The sequence below is a fragment of the Sphaeramia orbicularis genome, chromosome 8 (genome assembly GCF_902148855.1).
Source record: "Sphaeramia orbicularis chromosome 8, fSphaOr1.1, whole genome shotgun sequence".
NCBI lineage: Eukaryota > Metazoa > Chordata > Actinopteri > Kurtiformes > Apogonidae > Sphaeramia > Sphaeramia orbicularis.
In genome coordinates this window covers 24,598,371-24,622,067 of record NC_043964.1, presented here as the reverse complement: position 1 = coordinate 24,622,067, position 23,697 = coordinate 24,598,371, and the positions used below count along the sequence as shown (strand labels likewise).

At 36.3% G+C, this 23,697-nt stretch overlaps 1 protein-coding gene across 3 annotated transcripts in view; it reads left to right on the top strand.

The window, feature by feature from the left end:
- Positions 1-23,697, top strand: part of asic2 (acid-sensing (proton-gated) ion channel 2) — an 862,844-nt gene that overhangs the window by 775,636 nt on the left and 63,511 nt on the right. For all 3 annotated transcript variants that reach the window (XM_030141224.1, XM_030141222.1, XM_030141223.1), the window contains one exon: positions 14,440-14,567. In XM_030141224.1, coding sequence (XP_029997084.1) covers positions 14,440-14,567 — 128 coding nt within the window. The remainder of the gene's footprint in view (positions 1-14,439; positions 14,568-23,697) is intronic.

Sequence of the window (23,697 nt, the reverse complement as noted above, 5' to 3'; positions counted from 1 at the left end):
AACTTGATGGATTTTACTGGTGAATCAGTGTTGTAGAACAGAGGTAGACAGCTATATCAGCCGGTCGATATATAGATTTTTTTCAGTATCAGACATCAGCCTTAATTTTTTTTTTTTTTGAAAGCTGATATTTGATCATAACTGAAAATGTCATGATATTTGATCAGGCACCTGTGTGGGTAGCACTTGAAGTTCAACAAATATTAAAAGAGTACTATTTGTATGTGTATTAATAATGTCATTTATGTTTCGGCATAAAAATCTTAATTATCTGAGTGTGTCAATTATATTTTACGGTCAATGTGCCTCCAAAATCGGCTGTAGATATCAGCCATTGGGTGACCAAATTTTTTAAAACTGGCATCGGCCTTAGAAAAACCCATATTGATCAACCTCTATTGTAGAAGATGATGGTGTTTCCATGTTCACTACGGAGCCTCTGAACGTCCAAATGGGTCATATATGATGACCATGAAAAGATGACAAACTGCATTTTACACCAATTATTTCACTCATCCATAGGTTTAGTGGTTCAGGAGTTATTGAACATTTTATATCAGTAGATGGTTTGCGTCGGTGGTGGATGTTTGGGTGTTTATGGGTTAATGTTAGCAGATTGTAAATTGCATTATATGGGTTTATACAGGGTGACAAAAAAAAAACGGGAACTTTTTAATAATCCAGTAAAACCAAGAGTGATGGAAGAAAAATATTTTATTCATAGTAATTGAAACCTTAAAACATGCCATTTAAGAAACATTTCAAGGACATTTCAGCCGCAGCTGCTTGCTTACGAATTGAACGCCGTGGGCTCCATAAGACAGACTCGCGTACAACATCAATGTTCTGTGGAGTACGAGCACTTCTTGGTCGTCCTGTTGGTTTCTTCTTTAGGGCAGATCCAGTCTCTTCAAAGTTATTAATCCAACATTTTATCGCATGTTTTGATGGAGCAGCACCATGACGTCCTAAGTTGTAAAAACGTCGGAACTCCCTCTGCGCAGCTGTTAAACTATCACCGTTTTTATAAAACATTTTTATGGCTAAACGCTGTTGCCCGTTCCACTGATCCATGGTTACTAAAATGGGGGTGTGTTTACTTGCTCAAGGTCACTGTCTCGCAGTGCTGCCACTTGCTCATGTCTGCCAATACGCACTTCAAAAATTCCCGTTTTTTTGGGGTCACCCTGTAGTAGTTAACCCAGTCTAGCCACCTAGCTAGTGTCACCCTGTATTTAGCATTTCAGTTTAATAACAAGTGGTGCCAGGCACAACAAATCCCACCCCTCGCATGTATTGTAGCTTATTTTGGCATCGATCCAGCTGATGTCATCATATCTATGCATGTGCTGATGTCATCATATCAACCACCTCTATATATGTGCCAAGTTTGAAGTAAATTGAAACAAAATTGATGCTTTTATAGACATTTGAACTTTTGCCCATTATTAGTAAATAGGGGGAAAAAAAGATTTTAAAATTCATTAAAAATTTGAACTTGACCTACTTTTCCCAAAATGTAATGAGTTCTATTTTGGGTCACTGACAATCTATAAACCCAATTTGGTATGAATTCAACCAATAGTTTTGCTGCTAGAGTGTTAACGAACAAACAAAGAAACCGAACCAAAAACAATACCCCTTGCCTCCCCAAAGGGGGGCGGGGTGTTTATTATATCGTAATTATTATATTGATTGATATAAACATATATACATGTTGAATTAATATAGTTTGTGTGTTGAATTTGGGGTTGGACTAAATAAGCTTTTGCTCCATTTCGGACACATGACGAAATTTCTGTTAATTTCTGTATTTGTTGTGTTGTGCTGCATGTTCAAAATATAGATTGAATTGATTCTTTCAAAAATACTAGAGAAAGACAAAGAAAGCAGATCCTTCCCTTGAATAATGAATAAATGAATAAATAAATATATCAGGCGTCCACTTTAATTTCAGGGGCTGTCGCTGTGGACAGGTTTATAATTATAGGTCAGACCTGAAAATTAAAAGGCCTTGTACAAAATGTGTTGTTGATCTTAACGGACCCCCGAAAGAGGGCACCAACAGAGAGAGTGGCAGCCCCAGTAACAACCAGCGCAGGTACTAAAAACTAAAGCAACTTTTCTCCTATTAGTACCGTTGTCCTGTTTCCAATTGTTCTAAATGCCACACACCCCCATGCTGTTCACAGTACAAATCACAGCCCATGACATTTTCAGAATACATTTATGTGAAGGTGGGTTTTCGCATCATTATTATAGCTGGCTGTTCATTCTGAATGTCAGCTGTATTGATAAAAAGCAAAAGGCTTTTCAGCACCGCACATTATCGGCCCAGATGAGATGCCACTTTTGTGCCTGAAGTCACGTTCGCTGTGCTCCCAGATGCTCCGGCGTTATTACTCAGTATTCACAATAAATGTCTCAGATCAAGTCCAATGTGTGTTCAGCCACAACCTAATGTTCCAACACACAACAGCTGAGTAAATAGATGTATTGTGTGTTTTGCAGCAGGGAAGGGTCAGATGAAACTACATTGGTGAGTCTAGTTAGTTACTATGGCTACGTTCAGACAGCAGGTCTTAATGCACAATTTAGAATTTTTGGTGAAATACTATTTTTTTTTGTGTGCTTGTTCATATTTCACATTAAATGTAACTTTTATTAGTTTTGAGAATGAATTCAATGCAACCCTGAAGTGACCCACATGCACAAAAGAAGTCCTGACCTAATACGTAACCATGCAGGCACGACCTGTGTTTACGAAAGGAAATATGCTTTTCCCACTGCTCCTACTCCTGGGACACAGAATTGTGACATTTGACGCATTTCAATGACATAAAGGTTGGATAAATGTGACCTGCACTGGAAAAAAATCCAAATCTTGCCAAGTGTATTTTTCTCATTTCTAGTCAAAATATCTCATCACACTTAAAATAAGACATAATCATCTAAAGCAGGGGTGTCAAACTTATTTTCTTCCGGGGGCCACATTCAGCCCAATATAATCTGAAGTGGGCCAGACCAGTAAAATAATAGCATGATATTCAATAAATAATGACAACTCCAAATTGTTTTAGTGCAAAAAATAACATTCAATTGCACTAATATTTACATTTACAAACTATCCAAACAAAAAGGATGTGAATAACCTGAAAAAAACATAATTTGTTAAGAAATATATATACAATTTTATCAGTATTATGCCTCGACTTATCATTTATACATACGCACAAAACATTTCGTAGCAGGCACAAAATTGTTAAAATTGCACTTAATTTTCTTCATTTCTTCATTTTGTTCAAGTTATTCACATGTTATTGTTAAAGGATAGTTTGTTAATGTAAACATTTTCATAATTTAATTTTTTTTTCACTAAATCAAAGAGAAAAAATTGGTGTTGTCATTATTTATAAGTTGTTATGATATTATTTTTGAGTTTGATGCCCTAACTTGCACTTTGCAAATTTATCCCACGGGCCTGATTGGAACCTTTGGCGGCCCGGTTTTGGTCCCCGGGCCGCATGTTTGACACCTGTAATCTAAAGAGTAACTTTTCAGTGAGATATAAGAACTTATTTTAGACAATAGATCTTATTTCAAGAAATCTTACCAAGATCATTTTCACTTGTTCCATTGCCAGATTTTTTACTTGAATTATGCGAAAAAAAATCTTGAATTACGCAAAAAATCTGCCAATGGAACAAGTGAAAATGATCTTGGTAAGATTTCTTGAAATAAGATTTTCTAGATTTGTTGTCTAAAAGTAAGTTCTTATATCTGACTGAAACGTTACTCTTCCGGTGATTATGTGTTATTTTAAGTGTGATGAGATATTTTGACTAGAAAAATACACTTGGTAAGATCTTGATTTTAGCAGTGTGGCTGTTCAGACTGAAGTCGCATTGCAAAATATCGAATATATATCGGATTCTGTCCTTGCTCCTTCCCCAGCGCAGCAAGACAGATGGATAACTCCTCAAATGATGACACCTGTTGATGATTCTTTCAGCTTTATTCATTGTGATGATGACTCAATAGAGGTAAAACTGAAATAACAAAGTTTACATGTTTGCCAAACATAAATAAAACTGCTATGCCCCTCTAAGGTGACACGTAACTAACAGTAGTTTGAGCTAGGGCTGAACGATATGGACAAAATTTCATATCTCGATATTCATGCCAGATATCTCGATATCGATACAATACAATATGACTACGGGTTCGGTGAAAACGAAGCATTTTTCAGAAAAATACAAACATTATAATACAAAAGAATGTGGAAAGTGCAGTTTTATGTATAAGAACTGCCAGTCATCAACATTAACATAAAGTACGAATAAATAAATTACAAATCAAATATTTTACTGCAGAAAATGTTTTTTTACTACAAAAATCTATCATTTATATCGTTGCTTTTTCGATATTAATATCTTGAATGTTCATATCTAGATATAGATACGATAACGATATATCTTTCAGCCCTAGTTTGAGCTAGCATGCTAATGTTCACAGGCTAATGCTCTAATCGCTAGCTTAAATGCTAATCGGAAATCAACGTATTTTTTTAGCGTCTTTCATGACACAAATTCAAAAATACTAACCCCATTAACTTCATTAAGTCTAGACATATCACACAGAATGAATACACATGTACAGGCTGTGTTTGGCCCAGGACACAGAGCTGCAGTCATTTTGTGTTATTAGTTGGACAAGAAGTTAAACAGAAAGTGCCTGGCGCAACATCCGGTTTGCTTTTCACAACAAAAATGTAAAACTTAAAACTCTTATAACAAAAATAAATCATGGATGGCTGTTAAGGAGCCAGAACATGCCGGATTTAGGACCACATATAAAAGCGTCCTGGGTCGGATTTGAAAAAATGTGATTTGTGCTGTTCAAACTATCTTTAACAGATCTGATACAGGTCACATATGAGCAAAAAAAAAAAAAAATTGGATTTGAGCCACATTTACCTGCAGTCTGAATGTAGCCTAAGAGTTGCCAATGTTTAGCAATCACACAGTTACAAGAAATGTTGAAATAAAGGACACTTATTTAGTTAAAACTTAGGTCTGATTACACTGGTCAACAACAAATTTATTGTTTAAGTTTTTTGAGCTGATTTAGGATCATTTTGGTGTGCTGAATCCAAAAATCACATTAATTTTGCTCAATCAGGTCAACTTTCTGAACTATGCTACATATTGGCTTTTTAACATTTTTGCTTACATTTATGGGCATTTTCACATCATATGATATAAAATTCTTTCATATTTCTTGCAATAAACGAGTTCTGAAGATTTTACTTTTGCCAATTTATGATTAATGTTTTTTTTTAATATTACAGGTGAATGAAATGGCTTCGACTAGAAGATCTTGCAAAAATAAGCCTGACGTATTCTACTACATCTGCGGTGAATACACCATTGTACCTAACAGGAATCAAGTCACAAGTTTCATAAAGTGTGCTTACCAATCTTATTTTAGTATTAATTATTATATTTTGTGAGAAGATCAAATTTTTCAAAATCAAATTAGCAAAAAAAAAACCCTGACCTGAATGAGAAAAACAGATGTCATTTTTGGATTTAGCGGTGCAAAATGGTCCTAATTCTGTTGGAAAAACCTACACGACTTGCAAAACACATTTTTTTGTAACCCAGTGTTATATACTTTCTTAAAACTAATGTTACCAACACATTTCCTGTTGCGTGGTATTTACAGATGTAGTGTAACTTAAACCTCTTTGCTCTAGATGACTTAAAAAACCCACCGTCTTTAATCCCACTGTCTAAATGTTTATGTTGTGCAGACATCAGTGTGTGGGCCCTGGGATGTTGTTTACACTGTGTAGAGTTTGCTGCAATGAAGGAATATGTCACCTAATGTGACAGTGTGACTCTTTTATGTGTTTTTAATCGCTTTTAAGACAGCAGTGGGTAATTATGTGAAATCTAGTAGTGTGCTATAGATGCTAATGGTGCACCTCTAGTTGCTATTACGAAGATATATTGTTGAAGGGGCTTTAATCATACTATACTGTATTAAAGTGTCATCCCAGCTTAATTACAAATAATCATCAAGTGGCATTAATAATCATTGTATTTAGATTTACAGGGCTTTTTTTTAGCTTACATTAAAGAGGTTATCTCAGCAGTTTACATGCAGTATTACTGGGATAAACCACCCAACATCAGCAAAAAGAGTCACTCTGCAGTCTTTCTCTTTGTATTTATGGTAAATACACCGACAGTAATAGTATCTTAATGGTACAGTGAGCATACGACAAAGACTCAGACACCGAGATAAAAAAAAAAAATACACAATGTGACACAAAGGCTCGACACTCACCTTTGTAATACCGACACGATTCTATATTTTACATGACAGAACAGATGCTATTGTATGCACACAATAAACCTAATTCAGCACACTTACAGTCACATTATCGCTGCATTTCTGACAAAAGAAGTTGCTCATTATCTCTCTCAGACAGCCAGCATCTCGCCGACTATATTCAACAAGCACACCCACTAACACACACACACACACACATATTGTACTCTTTATGTATTACATAGCCTATAACAAGCACAGTGAAAAAAAAAGCATGTCTGATTCCTTTTATTTATCTATTTTTCTCAAATGTTGCACTACATAAAAATTTTAGGGACCTGGGTATTTATAATCTGTGCTGCTTTATATTTCTGCTCCACTACATTTGTATGAAAGCTGTGGTTAATGTTCAGGTGACAAATGTCCATACTAAATGTGTCTCCAGATGTGGCCATTTGTTGTTGGTGTGCACAGATAATTCTTGTCCTTATTAAGTTAAATAAGCTCATTAAAACCCCTAATGGTTCACTGGAAAATGCATCATCATGCAGCTGAAAACAGGCCAGTTTTTCAGAGCTCATCAAACACTGAATTCTACAGATACACAGTTCCCACAGGACAGTGATGCAGCATGCATGATGATCTTATATAGCTGTAGATTAGACTGCCACAAGTATATGAAATAATCTAAATGAGCTCCATTTTATTCCTTCTGGATCCCTCTAATGTTTTACCCTATGGGGATCCTCGAGCCAAACGTACATGCATGAAAAACTGCTTCGAAATCATCCCATTTTACAATTTTTTCTGCTTTTCTTATAAATCTTTTAAACCACTTCAGCTCTGCTCAAAACTGCCATGTACTCAATCATTTTCACAACTTTAACCCTTTAAATGTCAGTTTAAATACATGATATCACTGTTATTATTTATGAAAAAGCACAAAATCAAAAAATTATTCATGTAAAAAAAACATTGATTCATTGCATTTGTTTGTTTTTTTTTAATGTGGTGTAAATGTAAATGTAAAAATTGCTATAAATCCATCATACATCAATTGATCTATAATAATTTTATAGTAGCTTTTTTATGTACATTTTTGATTCAAATGTTCCCAGAGGGTGCAAAAAGTATCTGATCTATAAGAATAATTGACATTAGATTCAATAAATATAACTAAAAACGTAACAATTTTGCCTGTATTCATGCCATAATTAATAAATTCATGCCATAATGATCACCAAAGAAACAAAAAAGTACAAAAATGACCTTAGGGGTTCTAAAGGGTTAAACATCTAGGGCAGTAAAATGCATGTACAATGAGGCTTACACTGTCAGAGGCCGACCGCAAAGCTTTATCTCCAAAATCCCCCCAATCTTCTGCTATATAAAAATCTATCCACGATAATTATTAGACAATCGATATGATCTCAGTTTGAGCTACATCCACCTGATAGGAGCAGAATAATGGTCAGAGAATCAATTTTCCCCTTCAAAACTCCACCTAGTGAATGAAAATGACACCATCTGAACTCTGGATGGTAGCGAAAAAATGGACATTTGTAAGACAATCAATATGAACCAGATTTTATCTTAATCGGCCTATTATTGCTTGATTTATGTCCAAAAAAACTGATTTTTAACTGAAGTGCCCCCATTTGGATGACTTATAATAGTCTTAGAGAAGCTGAAATTGATAGGGTTCTTCCACTAGGGGTCCTCTATGTTGGTTATCAAGGGAAAAGAAATCCAACCAAATCTGTCCTAGTTATCGCATTCACACGAAGGATGTGGTGGATCCGGCAGTGGTGTTCGGGGTAAAACCATTATAGCCCAGAAACTTGATTTCAGGAATATAATCATGCAACAGTAAAATGAATCGGAAACGTCTTATATAATAGTCAAACTAACATGGAACATTTTACTGCCTCGTTATTGTGTTTCAATATATGTATTTAAAGGGGTCATATTTTGCTAAACCCATTTTTATTAGTCTTTGGTACATTTATGTGTGTATTTGGAACCTAATAGTTCATAAAGTTTGAATTTGAACCCTCCAGGATCTGCAAAGCTAGCTTTATATTCATTTTGGCAAAAATCAAGTGGATTTCTACAACCTGTTTTAATTCCTGCTTAATTTGTTACGTTTTATAACTAGTTACATCACAACATTTGTACATATTAGGCCAAGACTTCCGACGAACAGTTGTCCGAGTACGACATAATTGTTTATCAGCAGCAGCGGTTGTAGTAAAAACTGAAAATATGTCCAAACTTCGAGACAATTACCTAAAATGTTCAGTTGTTGGTTGTATTAACGAGCACAAGTGGCTGAACGGGACAGAAAACATGGTCAACAACCTGCAGGGGGTGGGGCGTGAAGCAAGGTTATTATCGTTAAAACTAACGAAATGACGAAAACTAGAATTGTAAAAACATTTTCGTTAACTGAAATAAATAAAAACTATAATTAAAAGAAAAAAATGATAACTAACTGAAACTGTATTGTGTGCTTACAAAACTAACTAAAACGGATAAAAATAATGGATAAAATTCCTTTTGTTTTTGTCTTTGTCAATGTCGGATTGATATGAAATTGATTTATTTCCCTCAAGCAATTTTAGCTACTGGCACCATATGATATTTAACGGTCTTTCACTTCTCGTCACTTGTCGTTTAGAGTCGTCTTCTCGTTCCCACTCTACCTGGAAACATGGAGACTAAAGTTGGGAGAAAACAGCAGAGTCCTGTCTGGGATTTATTTGAATTTGACGGCGAAGAAGAGAAAAGATATATAAAAAAAACTAAAACTGAACTAAAACTAAGCATTTAGAAAATAACCAAAAATAATAAAAACTAGCAAACCTGCTCTAAAAACTAATTAAAACTAACTGAATTAGAGAAAAAAAAGTCAAAACTAAATAAAACTAAACTATGATGAAAAATCCAAAACTATTAGAACCTTAGTGTGAAGTGGCTCAAAACCACCTTTCTGGTGTCATTACTCAGAAATAGGGTTGAAGATGGACCTGTGGAGTTGAATGAATGAAGAATTCAGACCCAAGCAGAGCCTTTACAGTTTATGTAGACCACAGGGAAATGTTTTAAAATGCATAATCCCATTTTTTTAAAAAGCAAAATATCACTCTTTTAAGGCATATTTATAGGAATGGCAAAACTGCAGATAAAAAACTTCCCAAATTTCCCAAAAAATTTTGCTTTAGGTAGTTTTTGACATTCATCTATAAAATGATAAATGCACAAAGAGGAGAAGGAACTACCTTTTCCAAATAAATTCTGAAATTGCAAACGTTTAACTGACTTAACTGATCATATATTGCTCTTGGATATATCCCAGTTATTTGTAAAAACATGTCTGGTCCAACAGTCGGTGTGGACTGATGAGGAAACAGAATTGGTCTTCATCTGTGATTAAAAACATAACATTATGCAGCAGAATGCTTGACTTCTTCTACTCTGCCCATTAGAGCCATGTGTAATGTAACCTACAGCACCACCTATTGGTGACATAGCGCTGCCCAAACCACTTCACTGAAACTCACTTAAGTGGCATTTTGCTTAATTTTTAGTTGACATTAATTGAATCATAACTACTTACTGCAAAAAATCAAATTCTTACAAAGTGTATTTTTCTTATTTCTAGCCAAAATGTCCCATCACACTTAAAATAAGACAAAATCACCTAAAGAGTAACGTTTCAGTCAGATATAAGAACTTATTCTTCGATGATAGATCTTGAAAATCTTATTTAGAGGAATTTTTCCAAGATAATTTTCACTTGTTCCACTGGCAGTTTTTTTTTTTTTTTTTTTTTTTTTGCTTAATCCAATTTTCAATTTTTTCTCAATTTAAGCAAAAAAAAAAAAAAAAAAACTGCCAATGGAACAAGTGAAATTATCTTGATAAGATTTCTTGAAATACGATTTTCAAGGTCTATTGTCTAAGAATAAGTTCTTATAACTCACTGAAAAGTTGCTCTTTAGGTGATTATGTCTGATTTTAAGTGTGATGAGATATTTTGACTACAAATGAGAAAAATACACTTGGTAAGATTTGGACTTTTGCAGTGCTTTAGCCTCTTTTCCCACTGCTACGTCTCTGTTGCCATGGTAATACACGATGTTTGTAGCAATATACACATTCTATACATCCACATAACCAGAAGACAGTCCGCTAAAAAGTCAACAAAACCAACTGTCAGAAAACAGAACACAACTCAAACAACAAGCAGTTCAATGGGCCAACATCTAAAACATGCTAACAGTCTGAGACCAGTGTGTCATGAATAATTTTATAAAACAACAGACCAATGGGATGAACTTTGCAGCACTAAGCTAACACTAAACAGATCAACAATATAAATATTATTTCTCTTCCACTAAAACTCAGAGTGAGCCAAAAATAAGGTTCAAACTAAAGGTTGCATAATGAAGCAATAATTTCAACTTGTGTTTTGACGCTTCTGCTATCGCTTAATCCATTGTTTTGTGTTATATTGAAATGATTCCAACTGGAAACAAATGTCCCACAGTTTAAAAGGTTAAGAGTTTTTGTATTTTAATCATGTGGTTTGACTCACAAGCACACTGGTGAACGGCTATTTGTTTCCTATGCCAAAAAATAGTCATGGCCAATTTTCCTTTTCGGGAACACAACAAAAGTAGGTTAACTCTTCATATTTTTGGTGCTTTTGCTTATTAGACTCAGACTCAGCTTTATTGTCATTCGATCAATGGTACATGATAGAACGAAATATAGTTACCAGGTCTCAGTTTTGTAGCATAAGAAAGAAAGATAAAAAAAAAAAAAAGAATATAAAAATGGTAAGTAGAGTAGAATGAAACTACTATAAAAATGGGCAAAATTAAAAAAGATTCTTAATATGTACAAAATTGCACAGTATGCATCAACAGTACAGTTAAAATGATGGTGCATGTAGCAGCAGCATCAGTGAAATAAAGTGGCAGTAGCTAAGATTTCCCAGAATTTTTATGATGCTGGCCTAATTTTGGGAATTCTATTCATAATCCTGAACAAACTTATTCATCATGGAGGAAAAATGTGTTGTTGGATTGATCTTAATGGATGAATGTCACAGAAAGACATTATCAAAACAAACAGGCTTTCTGGGAAATCTTAGCTACATTTATGTCATTGACCCTGGTGAAATTGGGTCAACAGACCAGCTCCATCCAATTTCCGAGAAGTCTCTACTACAGGCATCAACCTGAGCCAGTTCTGGGAAATCTATAATTATTCTATCTGAACCATCATGCAATTCCACATCCTAGTTCAAATATCTCAAGTATTATCATAACTTGTGCAATAATCAATGCCATTATACTGTTAAAAATGCCATTTATACCTATGTTTGTATACAATTTGAAGAAAATATAGTCATGCAGTAAAAAAAAAATATTAAAAATAGAACCAGTTCTATCCCAAAGCTAAAATTTTGTGCACATCTTGAAACATATATGAAGACATGGTAAAAATTCCCAAATGTTCTTTAACTGTCCACATGGTAATGTGGGTGCTCAAATAAAGAGTATTTTTGTGAAAAATTGAAATCCACCCATTTTATTCATTGCCTCACAGCAACACTTGTCATTGAAATGTCATCTTTTTGCAGTATATTGTTGCATCTTGACAAAAAATTCAGTCTCTACATTCATCCATTCTGGCACAGTGCAAGCCTGAAGAGAGAGAACATTTGGAAAAATTAGCCTTTTGGCCTGATTTCAAGGCCTCATGGACCAAGCATGAAGGCACTTACAATTATTTTGATGCAAAATTTGGTCTTTTCAGGGGGATTTCAGCCCAGACAGAAAGTTTCAGCAGTGTGGCTTGAATACCTACGGAGACATAGCTCCTCAAAGTTGGCCGAAAAGCAAATTTGCAAAATTTAAAAAAACCCAAAAAAAACCCAAAACATTAATTTTCAAAGGGCTGTATCTGCTAAACTATTACAGATGTGACATTAAAATTTTGGATGTGTTCATTTATCTGGTGGGTGAACAAGTGTGAATTTTTTTCAGAATTTTCTGAGGGGGTCATGTGGGGACCATTGGTTGAATTGCCATTGAATGACCCCTCTAATAGCCATAACCATTAGTAAAACAACCATCTGCAAGAGCCAGAAATCCAAAAACAATACATGGATCACACGATGGAAACATCTATTTAAATATTCTGCTCCCACTGCCTGGAACAACCTACAGAAGGACATTAAACTGAAGGAACTGGTCTTTTTTTAATACATTCAAAGTCATTTTAAATGAACGGGAAAAGGACAAATATGGGTGTAGATGTTTTTTTTCTATTTGTTTGAATTGGGTTCGGCCTTGAGATGCATTTAAGGAAGATTGTTGTTATACTTTTAGTACCTTTTAAAATAATGGTGATGTTTTATATGTATGTTCTTATCAGTTTTAAGTTTGTTTTTAGTACTGACTTTCATTGTGTTTATGTATATTAGTGTGGATGTATGGATGTGATTTCCATTTTGTGTAACTTCCGCTGCCAGGATACTCTTGAAAAAGAGATTTTTAATCTCAGTAAGCTTTTTTTTCCTGATAAAATAAAGGTTATAATAATAATAATAATAATAATAATAATAATAATAATAATAATAATAATTTACTCAATGAGTACATCTCCTTGGAAAACCCACCAATTCCCACAGAACAGTCCACAACAGAACCCCTGTCCATCTGGTCCCCCCCGGTTAATTTTCTACAGCCTTAACTTTTTTTTTTGTCTCCTTATTTGCTTTTTAACCATCAATTGTTCCACACTTCTCTACTTTTTAAAATTGATTTCCCACCCCCACCCCCACCCCCACCCCTCAATTTATTTATTTATTCAGTTTTCTCAGCAATGTGCCTGAAAACAAATGACCATTGATATTTGTCTCTGTAAGAGGCAACCCCTGTACAACCACAACATTATCAATTTTTATCAATACTCATTATCCGGCTGTAATTATTATTATTATTATTATTATTATTATTATTATTATTATTATTATTATTATTATTATTTTAGTTTAAATTGGTTATTTAGTTATTTATTTTTGCTCATTATGATATCTGTTAATATCATCACTGTTATTATCACTGCTGGTAATGATAATGATTTTTTAAAAATTATAATTTGTTGTTTTTATCAATTCCTTTGTCTTTTCTTCCATTTTACTTACACACACCAATGTATAATGATGACTATGTAATTAGTATCTATTTTTTTTGTCTTATTTGTTGTCATGTATTTCACATGTTTTGTTATGTACTGCATCACTTAATAAAAAACAGACAAACCAAAAAAAAAAACAAAAACCTAATGCACAGTTTCTATTTGCGGTGGAGTGTTTCCAGTGTGGTTTCTATATGTTTTCTTAAGTGAGGGTTGTTCCACCCTGTGTGATCCGAGTTGCTGGCCTATCAGTTGCTGCAGCTGTTGGATTGATGACTGTTGCCTAGTTGGGTGATACTGTGTGTTTGTGTGGATCATCTGACCTGAATGAGTCTCTTGGTTTCAAACACCCTGAGGTGTCCGGCTGATCGGCTGCAGTGAGAAGCCTTGATTGAATGTCCGGGAGCACCCCAATGAGTGTGAGGACATGGAGAAGGAACAGTATTGATTTCCACAGAGCGCTCTCTCTTTTCCCATAAATGTTATGGCTCTCTTTGCCCTTGCCTGAGTGTGTGCGTGCATAAAAGTGCTCTGAATGGCACGATAAAGGTCCTTTTCATCTATGGAGTCAGCACCACGACTGCTTTTACTACCTGTGTTTGAAGTGAAGACAAATGGGATGGCACGTCTCTGGAAATATGTGTTATAATAAAAAAACTTTAAAACCTTTAAGTCTGGAGCTCAAACTCATTTCAAACACGAATGTTAAACTCTCTGAGCAGCATCTGTTGAGTGTAAACACTTTTTTTTTTTGCCTCATTCTCTGAACATTTTATCAGCACCAGTCAAAAAGCCAAATACGTTTCAAACTTGTTTATTCTTTCCACATTTCTGTTTGTTCATGGGGTGCATACATCAGCTAACACCCATCTGTCTTCTTTACAGAGGATACAGCCTTCGAGGCAGGTGTTCGGGTGCAGATCCACAGCCAGGCTGAGCCCCCTTTCGTTCACGAGCTGGGTTTCGGCGTCGCTCCTGGTTTCCAGACTTTCGTAGCTACGCAGGAGCAGAGGGTAGGTGTCCCTGACTTCCACGGATACACAGATAATAGCTTTTTTTTATATGTCAGCTAAAATTTACTTAGGGGGTCAAATGAGTGGCCATTTTTGTCGAAAAAAAAAAAAGTTGTAAGAAATGTATAGAACTGTGTTGAAATAATGCTAATCCATTTGTGCACGGACTACTGATATTATTTGACAGTGGAAGCTATATTTTCAGAAATATTGGATTTGGAATAGCACGTGTATGTGAAAACTTTTGCTGGTGGACGGACGTGACATTACCCATGATGATCTGGTCAGTACCAGTACTTTATTAGAAATAAACTTATATACTTACTATTGCTAATTCTCCTCTTATTCATAAATGTTAGTATTGTGGATCTAAAACAATAACAGCTGACACAAAAACACAAAATGTGGCAGTGGACGGATGTGACATGGTTGTTACAGATCCCATCATACTGATGCTCGGCAGCCATGTCACCGTTTACACTAATGATCCCTGTGCAAAAACTAGTATCAGAATTATTTATTGTATAGTTTATCATCATACTAAAGAGGAAATAACAATATAGAATTATAATTTCTTTATAAAAAATGCTTATTATTAGAAAACTGTTGATTTAAAAAGTGACGTGTGACATTCTTAATGTATGTATTGGCATAACATAAGCAGGATGGATCAGCACCATACTCCATATTGCAACCTGTAAAAATAAAACATGTGATATGTAGTATATAATCTTGTAAGAAAAATTGGGAAATCTAAAAGAATAGAGTATTTGTTTTTCAGGTAAATTCAGTTAAAATATAACTTGGCCATTTGTGACATGAAAATATAGCATTAATTGTGATGAAATTGGACATTTTTGAGCTGAAAACATAGTTCATATGACCATCAACATGTTGCAACAGAACTGAAATCCTGTACATTTGTATAACTTGCATTTACCAACACAAAGTTCCTTTGGGGATTCACTTCTATTGATTTCTTATGCACAAAGACAGAAATAAGACCTCTAAGCAAATTTTAGCCGATATCATTTTTCTTCTCAGTGCTGTTTTTCACTTCTAATCCACATGTTCAGTTTATCGCTCAGAGATTAAAAAAAAAAAAACCTTCTGTGATAAATAATCGCAATAACAGGCATGATGGGACTGTGTGCATGCAAGCGTGATGTGGGGGTGAATATGTGCAGTGTGTCGTCCCCCTCTGTGGAGTCTCAGACGACCTGCTCTGTGGTCTCCTGGTGATTGTTGACTGACAAATGATAACTTCCCCATCTGCCAGTAGCACTGACCTTGGTGTTATAGAGGTGCGTCACCCTAATACAACCACACTCAATCATTATGAAGTTTCGCTCCACCGCACAAGGCCAACGTTAAATTCTGCAGGACTCACAGATACTCAAGCCGAAGGTATTTTATCTAAAAAAGGTTCTTTGTAAGCTAACAAAGTCCACTCCACATGGCTGCGTTTTTTCTTTTTTTTCATGCTGTCATCTGAGTTGAAGGTTACTCTGCACACCCAACTTGAACCTTTTTAAACTTTAAAACCCCACAATTCCACAGTGTTATCTGACTTGGTCAAGGATATTAGTTCTGTCTTTCATGGTCATTATTTGTGCATCTGCTGCCTCATATTTCTCTTTGTCCGCCACTTTTATCGTACCTCCATCCGAGATTTTTGGAAACTACTCCAGTGGGAGTTAACTCTACTGGCCTTGTCTGAGTCGACGGATTTCTGACAAGAGCACTTTATAACTCTCATTCACCTGGAATATCAATGAAATGCCGTTTTTATGTAGTATTTATATGCACTCAAATCTACATGAAGTGTTTTTTTTGCCACCTGAGGCCAGTGGAAAACAGCTGTAGACTAGTGTTAGCAAACAGTTGTTCACCCAGCAGGTACAGAGCAGCATTAGCATTCATTTGGAGACACCTGCTGAATGCAAGTCCAATCTTGGCTTTTAAGCCGCTAAATGTTCCATAGTGTTCGCTCTAGTTGTTATCCATGTCTATTTGGTGCAGGATAGGTTGTCAGTGGAAATGGTTTTGCCAAAAGTGACGATAAAAAGGTTTATGTTATGCAGACATTTTGACTCTTCATAGCAGAAACGAACAGTAATTTAGTTCCAATCGTCAGGTTTAATATTCTGACATACAGGTACTGAGGCTTTTTCACTTCCTCTTTATCTGAGAATGGATCATTTTACGGAAATTAAAAGTAGAAATGATGTTTAGGGATGCTCTGATACCGATACGAGTATTGAGCATCAGCTCCGATACTCAGTGTGCATACTCGTATTCGTACTCGTAAAAGTAATCTGATACAAATGCACTGATACCACTTACGGCCGTGTGACATTCACAGTTCAGAGCAGCAGGTACAAGGAGGAGGAATAATGTGTGGGGAGTGTGAAAAGTGTGGAGATTTTTCAAAATAAATGATGGTGATAAAAGTAGCGCTGACTGCAAGTAACGTTAAAGACACAGACAGATACGGACGCAGTGTTCTGTCCGTCCTCTGCGTACATTCCGTCCATTTTCCAGGTGCTGGCGGATGAGTACCCAGACGGAGAAAACCACCGGGAGTACGGAGCAGTGCGGACCGCCGCTAGCGGAAGTGAAAACGAAACTTATCGCTCATTTCTCCTTTCTCTACCTGCTGAAGCTAAGCTGTTAAACCTTACCAGTGAAAACGCTACAATATTAGTATCACATTAGTGTTACCTCTGTCGTCTCCATGTTTGTTATTACTGATTTTCTTCTTCTTCCTCTCAAAAAACTTTACTCTTCTTCGTGGTATTTGTCCAGTATGGTTAATTCAGAGTGGCGCCCCCTGGTGGATTAATTGAGAAACGCTCATTCCAACACATTAAATGTCAGTAGCAGCACTTTTTTTCCAGTCAGACTAATGACAACGACAATAAAGCACATTTACAAAAGGAAATAAGAACTGGAATGGGATTATTAAGTACTAGTATTGGTACTCGGTGTCGGCAAGTACTCAAATGTAAGTACTCGTACTCGGTCTGGAACAAAGTGGTATCGGTGCATCCCTAATGATGTTTTTACTCTGAACGCTGAAGAAAGTCACAGTTTTCAGCTTCCTGTTTTGGGTCGTAGCTTTACTAAGTAAATTAAAGACCTTCATTTTACTGCTGTTGTGAGTGTTCCAATTAACTGACCATGTGGTGCAGTAGGGTGGTGGTGGTGGTGGGACTTCTCTCCAGGTACTCCAGCTTCCTCCCACCATCCAAAGACATACACCGTAATAGGTTATTTGGTCAATGTAAGTCATCCGTTTGTGTGAATGTGACAATAAATGGTTGTTTGTCTCTATACGTCAGCCTGTCAGTGAAGTGGCAAAAAGTCCAGGATGTACCCCTCCTTCATCCGTAGGTAGATGGGATAGGCTGCAAAACCTCCCGCAACCCTCACAAGGTCTAAACAGTCCAAACAATGGATGGATGGATAGTTTTTCATGCTACCAAGGATTTAGGTTGGAGACATGAGTCATAAATCAGAGGTCTTGAACCCATAAAGACCCAATACTACTTATGTGGCAGTTCTCAAATGATTTTTTCCTCAATCTTAACCTTTCTTAAGTGATTTATCACCATTTATTCTAATATTATGCTCTGTATTTAGCATTTTGTAGTGAAAATCATGTCCATGTTCTCGAAGGCTCAGATTAAAGTTGACGGTTATTATATCAAAAATAGAGAAAACGGGAGAAAAAGTGATTTTTTTCAATAAAATATATCATTTACTGACTGTCTGCAACCACTGTCATTTATCAAACTCCATGGGTTTTACTGGTGAATCGATGTTTTAGAAGATAGCAGTTTTCCTCGTTCACTACGGAGCATCTAAACGTCCGAATGGGTCATATCTGATGAGCAAGAAAAGATGACACACTGCATTTTACACCAATTATTTACACGTATTGACAGGATTAACAGTAATTTAACATTTTATATCAGTAAATTATTTTGGTCGCCAGTGGATGTTTGGGTCTTTATGGATTAATTAAGGCTAATATTTTATTCAGTCCGAAAATCTAACACAACAGGGAAGTGAGCTTCAGTCAACACCAGGCAGACATTAAAGTATCCATTAGCCCCTACAATCTTATTACCCTGCCCCCCCCCCCCCCCCCCCCCCCCGAAGGAAAGGCAAGGGGTATTGCTTTTGGTTTGGTTTGTTTCTCTGTTTCTTTGTTTGTTAACACTCCAACAGCAAAACTATTGGTTGAATTCATACCAAATTGGGTTTATAGATTGCCAGGGATCCAGAATAGATGTGGTTACATCTTGGGAGAAGTAGGACAAACTTCGTATTTTTTATGAATTTTTAAAATCTTTTTTTTTTCTATTTACTTATAATGGGCAAAATTTCAAATGTCTATAAAAACACCACTTTTGTTTCAATTTACTTCAAACTACCAGTCAAACGTTTGGACTCACCTTCTCATTTAAATGACATGAGATGGACCACAGATGGCCACTGGAAACTCCTTCAAGACTGTTGGAAACCATTTCAGGTGACTACCTCATGAAGCTCATCCAGAGAATGCCAAGAATGTGCAAAGCAGTAATAAAAGCAAAATGTGGCTGTTTTAAAAAATCTAAAATATAAAACATGCTTTGAGTTAGGTCACACTTTTTTAACTACATAATTCCATGTGTGTTCATTCATAGTTTTGATGCCTTCAGTGAGAATCTACAATGTAAATAGTCGTGAAAATAAAGAAAAACCAGGTGAGTCCAAACTTTTGACTGGTGGTGTATAGAGGCAGTTGATACGCTGACGTTGGCACACACATACACTTGATGACATCAGCTGGATCGATGCCATAAAAAGCTACAGTACGTGCGAGGGGCGGGGTTTGTTGTGACTGGCACCACTTGTTAAAAGAGCAATAATTTACAAAACACCGCCCATGCACTAAGCAGAGAATATTAATGAAGCAAATAAGACCTGTATGAATCCTTAAAATGGGGGGGGGGGCTTATTTCAGGAAATTTTTCAGATTCAACTTTAGGCCAGATTTTCTAATGCTCCCATGTCTTGGGAATACAAAAATGTGAAAAAATTTCAGATCAAGCCCAAAAACCCCCCTACCCCAAAAATGACTTTTTCAACCCTGAAAACGTGGGTTTTTTGGCAACTTTCCAACCTTCTTCACTTTTGATAAAGTACAATGGAACAATCTGCTCATGCTGGGCACTTACATGTTTTTTTTGTGAGACATGTCATGTCTTCAGAGTGCTTTGCACTACAAAAGGTGTAGTGTCAAGGTCAAATTATAGGTCAAAGGTCACCCAAATGGTCAAAAATGCATATTTCATGGAATGAAGCTGTTAATGTGGGTTCTTCCAAATGTTGGGCTCAGGTTCTCTCCTCAGAACACATCTACTGACCACAAACAACTGACATTCAATAAGACACATTAAACACAACTATTTACTCATGTATTCTCCATACAGACATGTCAAAAATAACAAACGGTAGTTTCACATAACTTTGACATTTACATGTATATGTCCCGTTGTGGGTGACACAGTGGTGCAGTGGATAGCACTGGTGCCTCACAGACAGAAGGTCCTGGGTTCGATTCCAACACCAGTCGATGGATAGGACCTTTCTGTGTGGAGTTTGCATGTTCTCCCCATGTCTGCGTGGGTTCTCTCTGGCTTCCTCCCACCATCCAAACACATGCACTGATAGGTTAATTGGTTAATCTAAATTGCCCGTAGGTGTGAATGTGACAGTGGTTGTTTGTCTCTATTTGATCAGTCTGTGATGAAATGTCCAGGGTGAACCCTGCCTTCGCCCATAAGTAGCTGGGATAGGCTCCAAGTGACCTAGTGAGGATAAAGCGGGTTCAGAAAAAGAATGAATGAATGAAGTGTTAGTGAGTCCCTCCTAAATGTGTGCTAGTGTTTTCCGCCACACTAATGGCAGCAAATTCAAATAGAATGTACATGTTGCAATATTTAGTCTCTAATGTGGCTTTGAAAGGGCCAAAGGCCTTGGGGGATCCCACCAGGAAACCAGAGGGAACAGAACTGAGGACAGATTTGATAAAATGTCGGAATGGTATGAATTTTTTGAAAAAACAAGGCATTTTGTTGACCTTTAACCTCCAACATGACCTTGACATTAGACTGTTCATAGTACAAAGTACTCTTGCGATACAATATGACACTTACAAGATCATTAAATGGCCCATCATGAACATATTTATACATTGCACTGGACAAAACAGTGGAGAAGCTGTGAAAGTTGCAATTTTCACAGTTAAAAAAGTAATTTTCGGGGTGGGGGTTTTGGAAGAAAATTTAAAAAAAAAATTACACAGGAATGCTTAGAACATCGCGTTGCATTAGAAAATCAGGGCTAATGTGGTATTTGATATTAAGCCCCCCCCTCCACCCACACACACACACACACACACACACACACACACACACTTAAAAAGTGACTTACTACTTTCAGAGAAGATTCTAATGTCAGTCAATGGGAGGACTTTTCGGCGCAGTATTTAATGGCCATCAGCGTTTTTTCTTTCCACCCTGGCTTCACTTTTAAACCATATTTGTTGCCCCCTTGAGTTAAACTGAAAAACTAAATAATGAACAATGGGCATAGAGTTTAGTTGAGAACTTTACAGACTGTTCTTCTAACCAAACCTGATTGAAACCTCATAGTTTGGTGCTGGTAAACAGTCACCTCAGTGTTGGGCTGTGGCAGGATGGAAAGGTGGTGATCTATGCAGCGGTGGTCAGACCTTCTGGGTAATGAGCCTCTGGAGTTCTTGTCTCTGCTCATCTGTCAGCCGCATCCAATGACTGGCAGGGTGAAGACAGGCCCTCCCTTGTTTTCCTGCTGCGTAAACACTATCCCTCACCACAAGCTTGCACAGTAGGAAACATAGCAAATTTAGCTGCAACTAATTAATGCAGAACTACACTGTGTGTCAGAAGTAGAGAGGAAAAGTCTCCTGCTGCGACATGTTCCCACCTGTCTCGTCATGCTTCTTCATCAGCACAAACCCCCGAGGACACTTTGAAATATGTTCCGAAACAATTGCTTAAATGATAATAGTGTAAGTATCTGGGACAAAGATTTGGGATGGGACCTTATGGAGCATATAAAAAGCGTGATTAGTAGGGTCTTACTTTGGATACCAATCAACCATCTGCCTGCGAAAATGACTTTGACAAAGAATTTAAATGAACTCATTTTGGCTTATAATATTGGGCTCAGATCAAAAGCAGCTTAATCAAGTTTAGCTAAAAGCACAGAGTACACATCCTACAGTAAAGGACTGAAAAAGCCTCGCACACAGGAAGGCAATTTTAAACTTAAGCTCTCCACACAGAGAAATTACCCTTTTGAGGGCTTTGAGTGAAGCTAAAAGGGCACGGTGTTCCCTCAGCTGAGAAATTCATTCTTCTGGAAGATAAAAAAAAAAAAGGTCTTCATTATAACATTACTCCTTTGATGCCTCATGATTCAGGCTCAGGCTCTTTGTGTTTTGCTTTAGCTCTTTGCTATCCCCCCTCTCATAAAAAAAAAAAAAAAAAGAAAAGAAAAGTAAACCATAACAGAAGCCATTTCATTTTGGAAAATTAGACATTGTGACTTGCCTCTGCACATCAATATGAAATTGAGGTTAAACCCCTAATGTCAGCTGTCGCAAATTTGCATCACACTGTTTCCATTATGGAATCAGCCTAAATATTATATGTATTCCCCTAATGCCAGTTCAGGTTTATTCGATATGTACCTAGTCAGGAAAATTATTCTGTTGCATCAATAAAACCATCTCCATCTCCTGAGACGTGAAAATTGGTTTTATTACTTTTTCATTGCTATTGACCATTAAGCCTGTTGTGGCAAATTTGTATGATTTTTTTTTTATGTACTTAGCAGCTTCTTGAAAGCAAAAACACAAATAATTTAGTTTTCAATATACTTGTACATAAATTCAGGCCTTAAGGGGTTCACCATCAAAACTATCTATCCACTGAGAGCGACTGCTGCTTTTTGTTGCTTTTTGACACTCAGAGGTTTCATCATTTATGTAAACAAATATGTTTGACTCTTTACATTAGTTTAGTTGAAAGTACAGTTCTATCCGGCCATGTATACAGGGTCATTTATTCATTCATTTTCTCAACTGCTTAATCCTATAATGCCAAATGTATCATATTTGATTCATGAGTTTTGAAGCCCTCTACATGATCAGTGTGATGTTTTTTTTTCTTGAAAAACCTGTTGTATACAATTAGATACATGCAATACAGTGATAATCCACCAGGGGGGAGGAATTCATTCACCAGAGGCCTTTCCAGTTACAATACAAGATTGTCATTAATGAGGAAGGAGGCAGAACTTTGCCAATTTTGAAAAGGAATTACCAATTTGTTAGAGATGTTTGTGTTACATTGTTTTTGTTTGTTCAAAAATAATAATATTTGAGCACTGAGACCCGATGTATCAAATATGATACAAAATTTAAACTCATATATGGATATGGATATTTGAAAAAATATATATTTGGTTGTTCAGAAGGACCAATAAAGGCTCCAGTTTCAAAGAACTGGAATATTCTGTCAGTGATTTAATGGTTCAGGCTTTACAGGGTTAATCTTCGAGGGGGTCGTGGAGGTGGTAGAGTCTACCCCAGATACCAATCGTTGAAAGCAGGGTTCACCTTGCATGTGTTGCTGGTTCATCATAGGGCTGACATATACAAACATTCACACCTACAGGCAAGATTAGATTCCGCACAGAAAGGTCCGCCCTGCTGCCACTAACTGCTGACCACATGATCAGTTTAAATATAAATAAATACCTTGACAAACACCCTCAACAACAGTAAACTGACACACCTTTACTTGTTTAGTAGTGATTATATATAGAAAACAATATCCCCTTGAAGCTAAATACAATGACTGTCTTTAGTGCTCACAGTAAAAGCATCATTTATAGATTTAACTTCAATAAAGCAATCCATTCTCAGATAAAGAAAATGTCAAATCTGGTCTTTAAATGAACCAGAAAAAACTGGGTTCTTCTAAATCAAAAATAGTGGATGCAGATGTAGAAAATTATAGAAAAA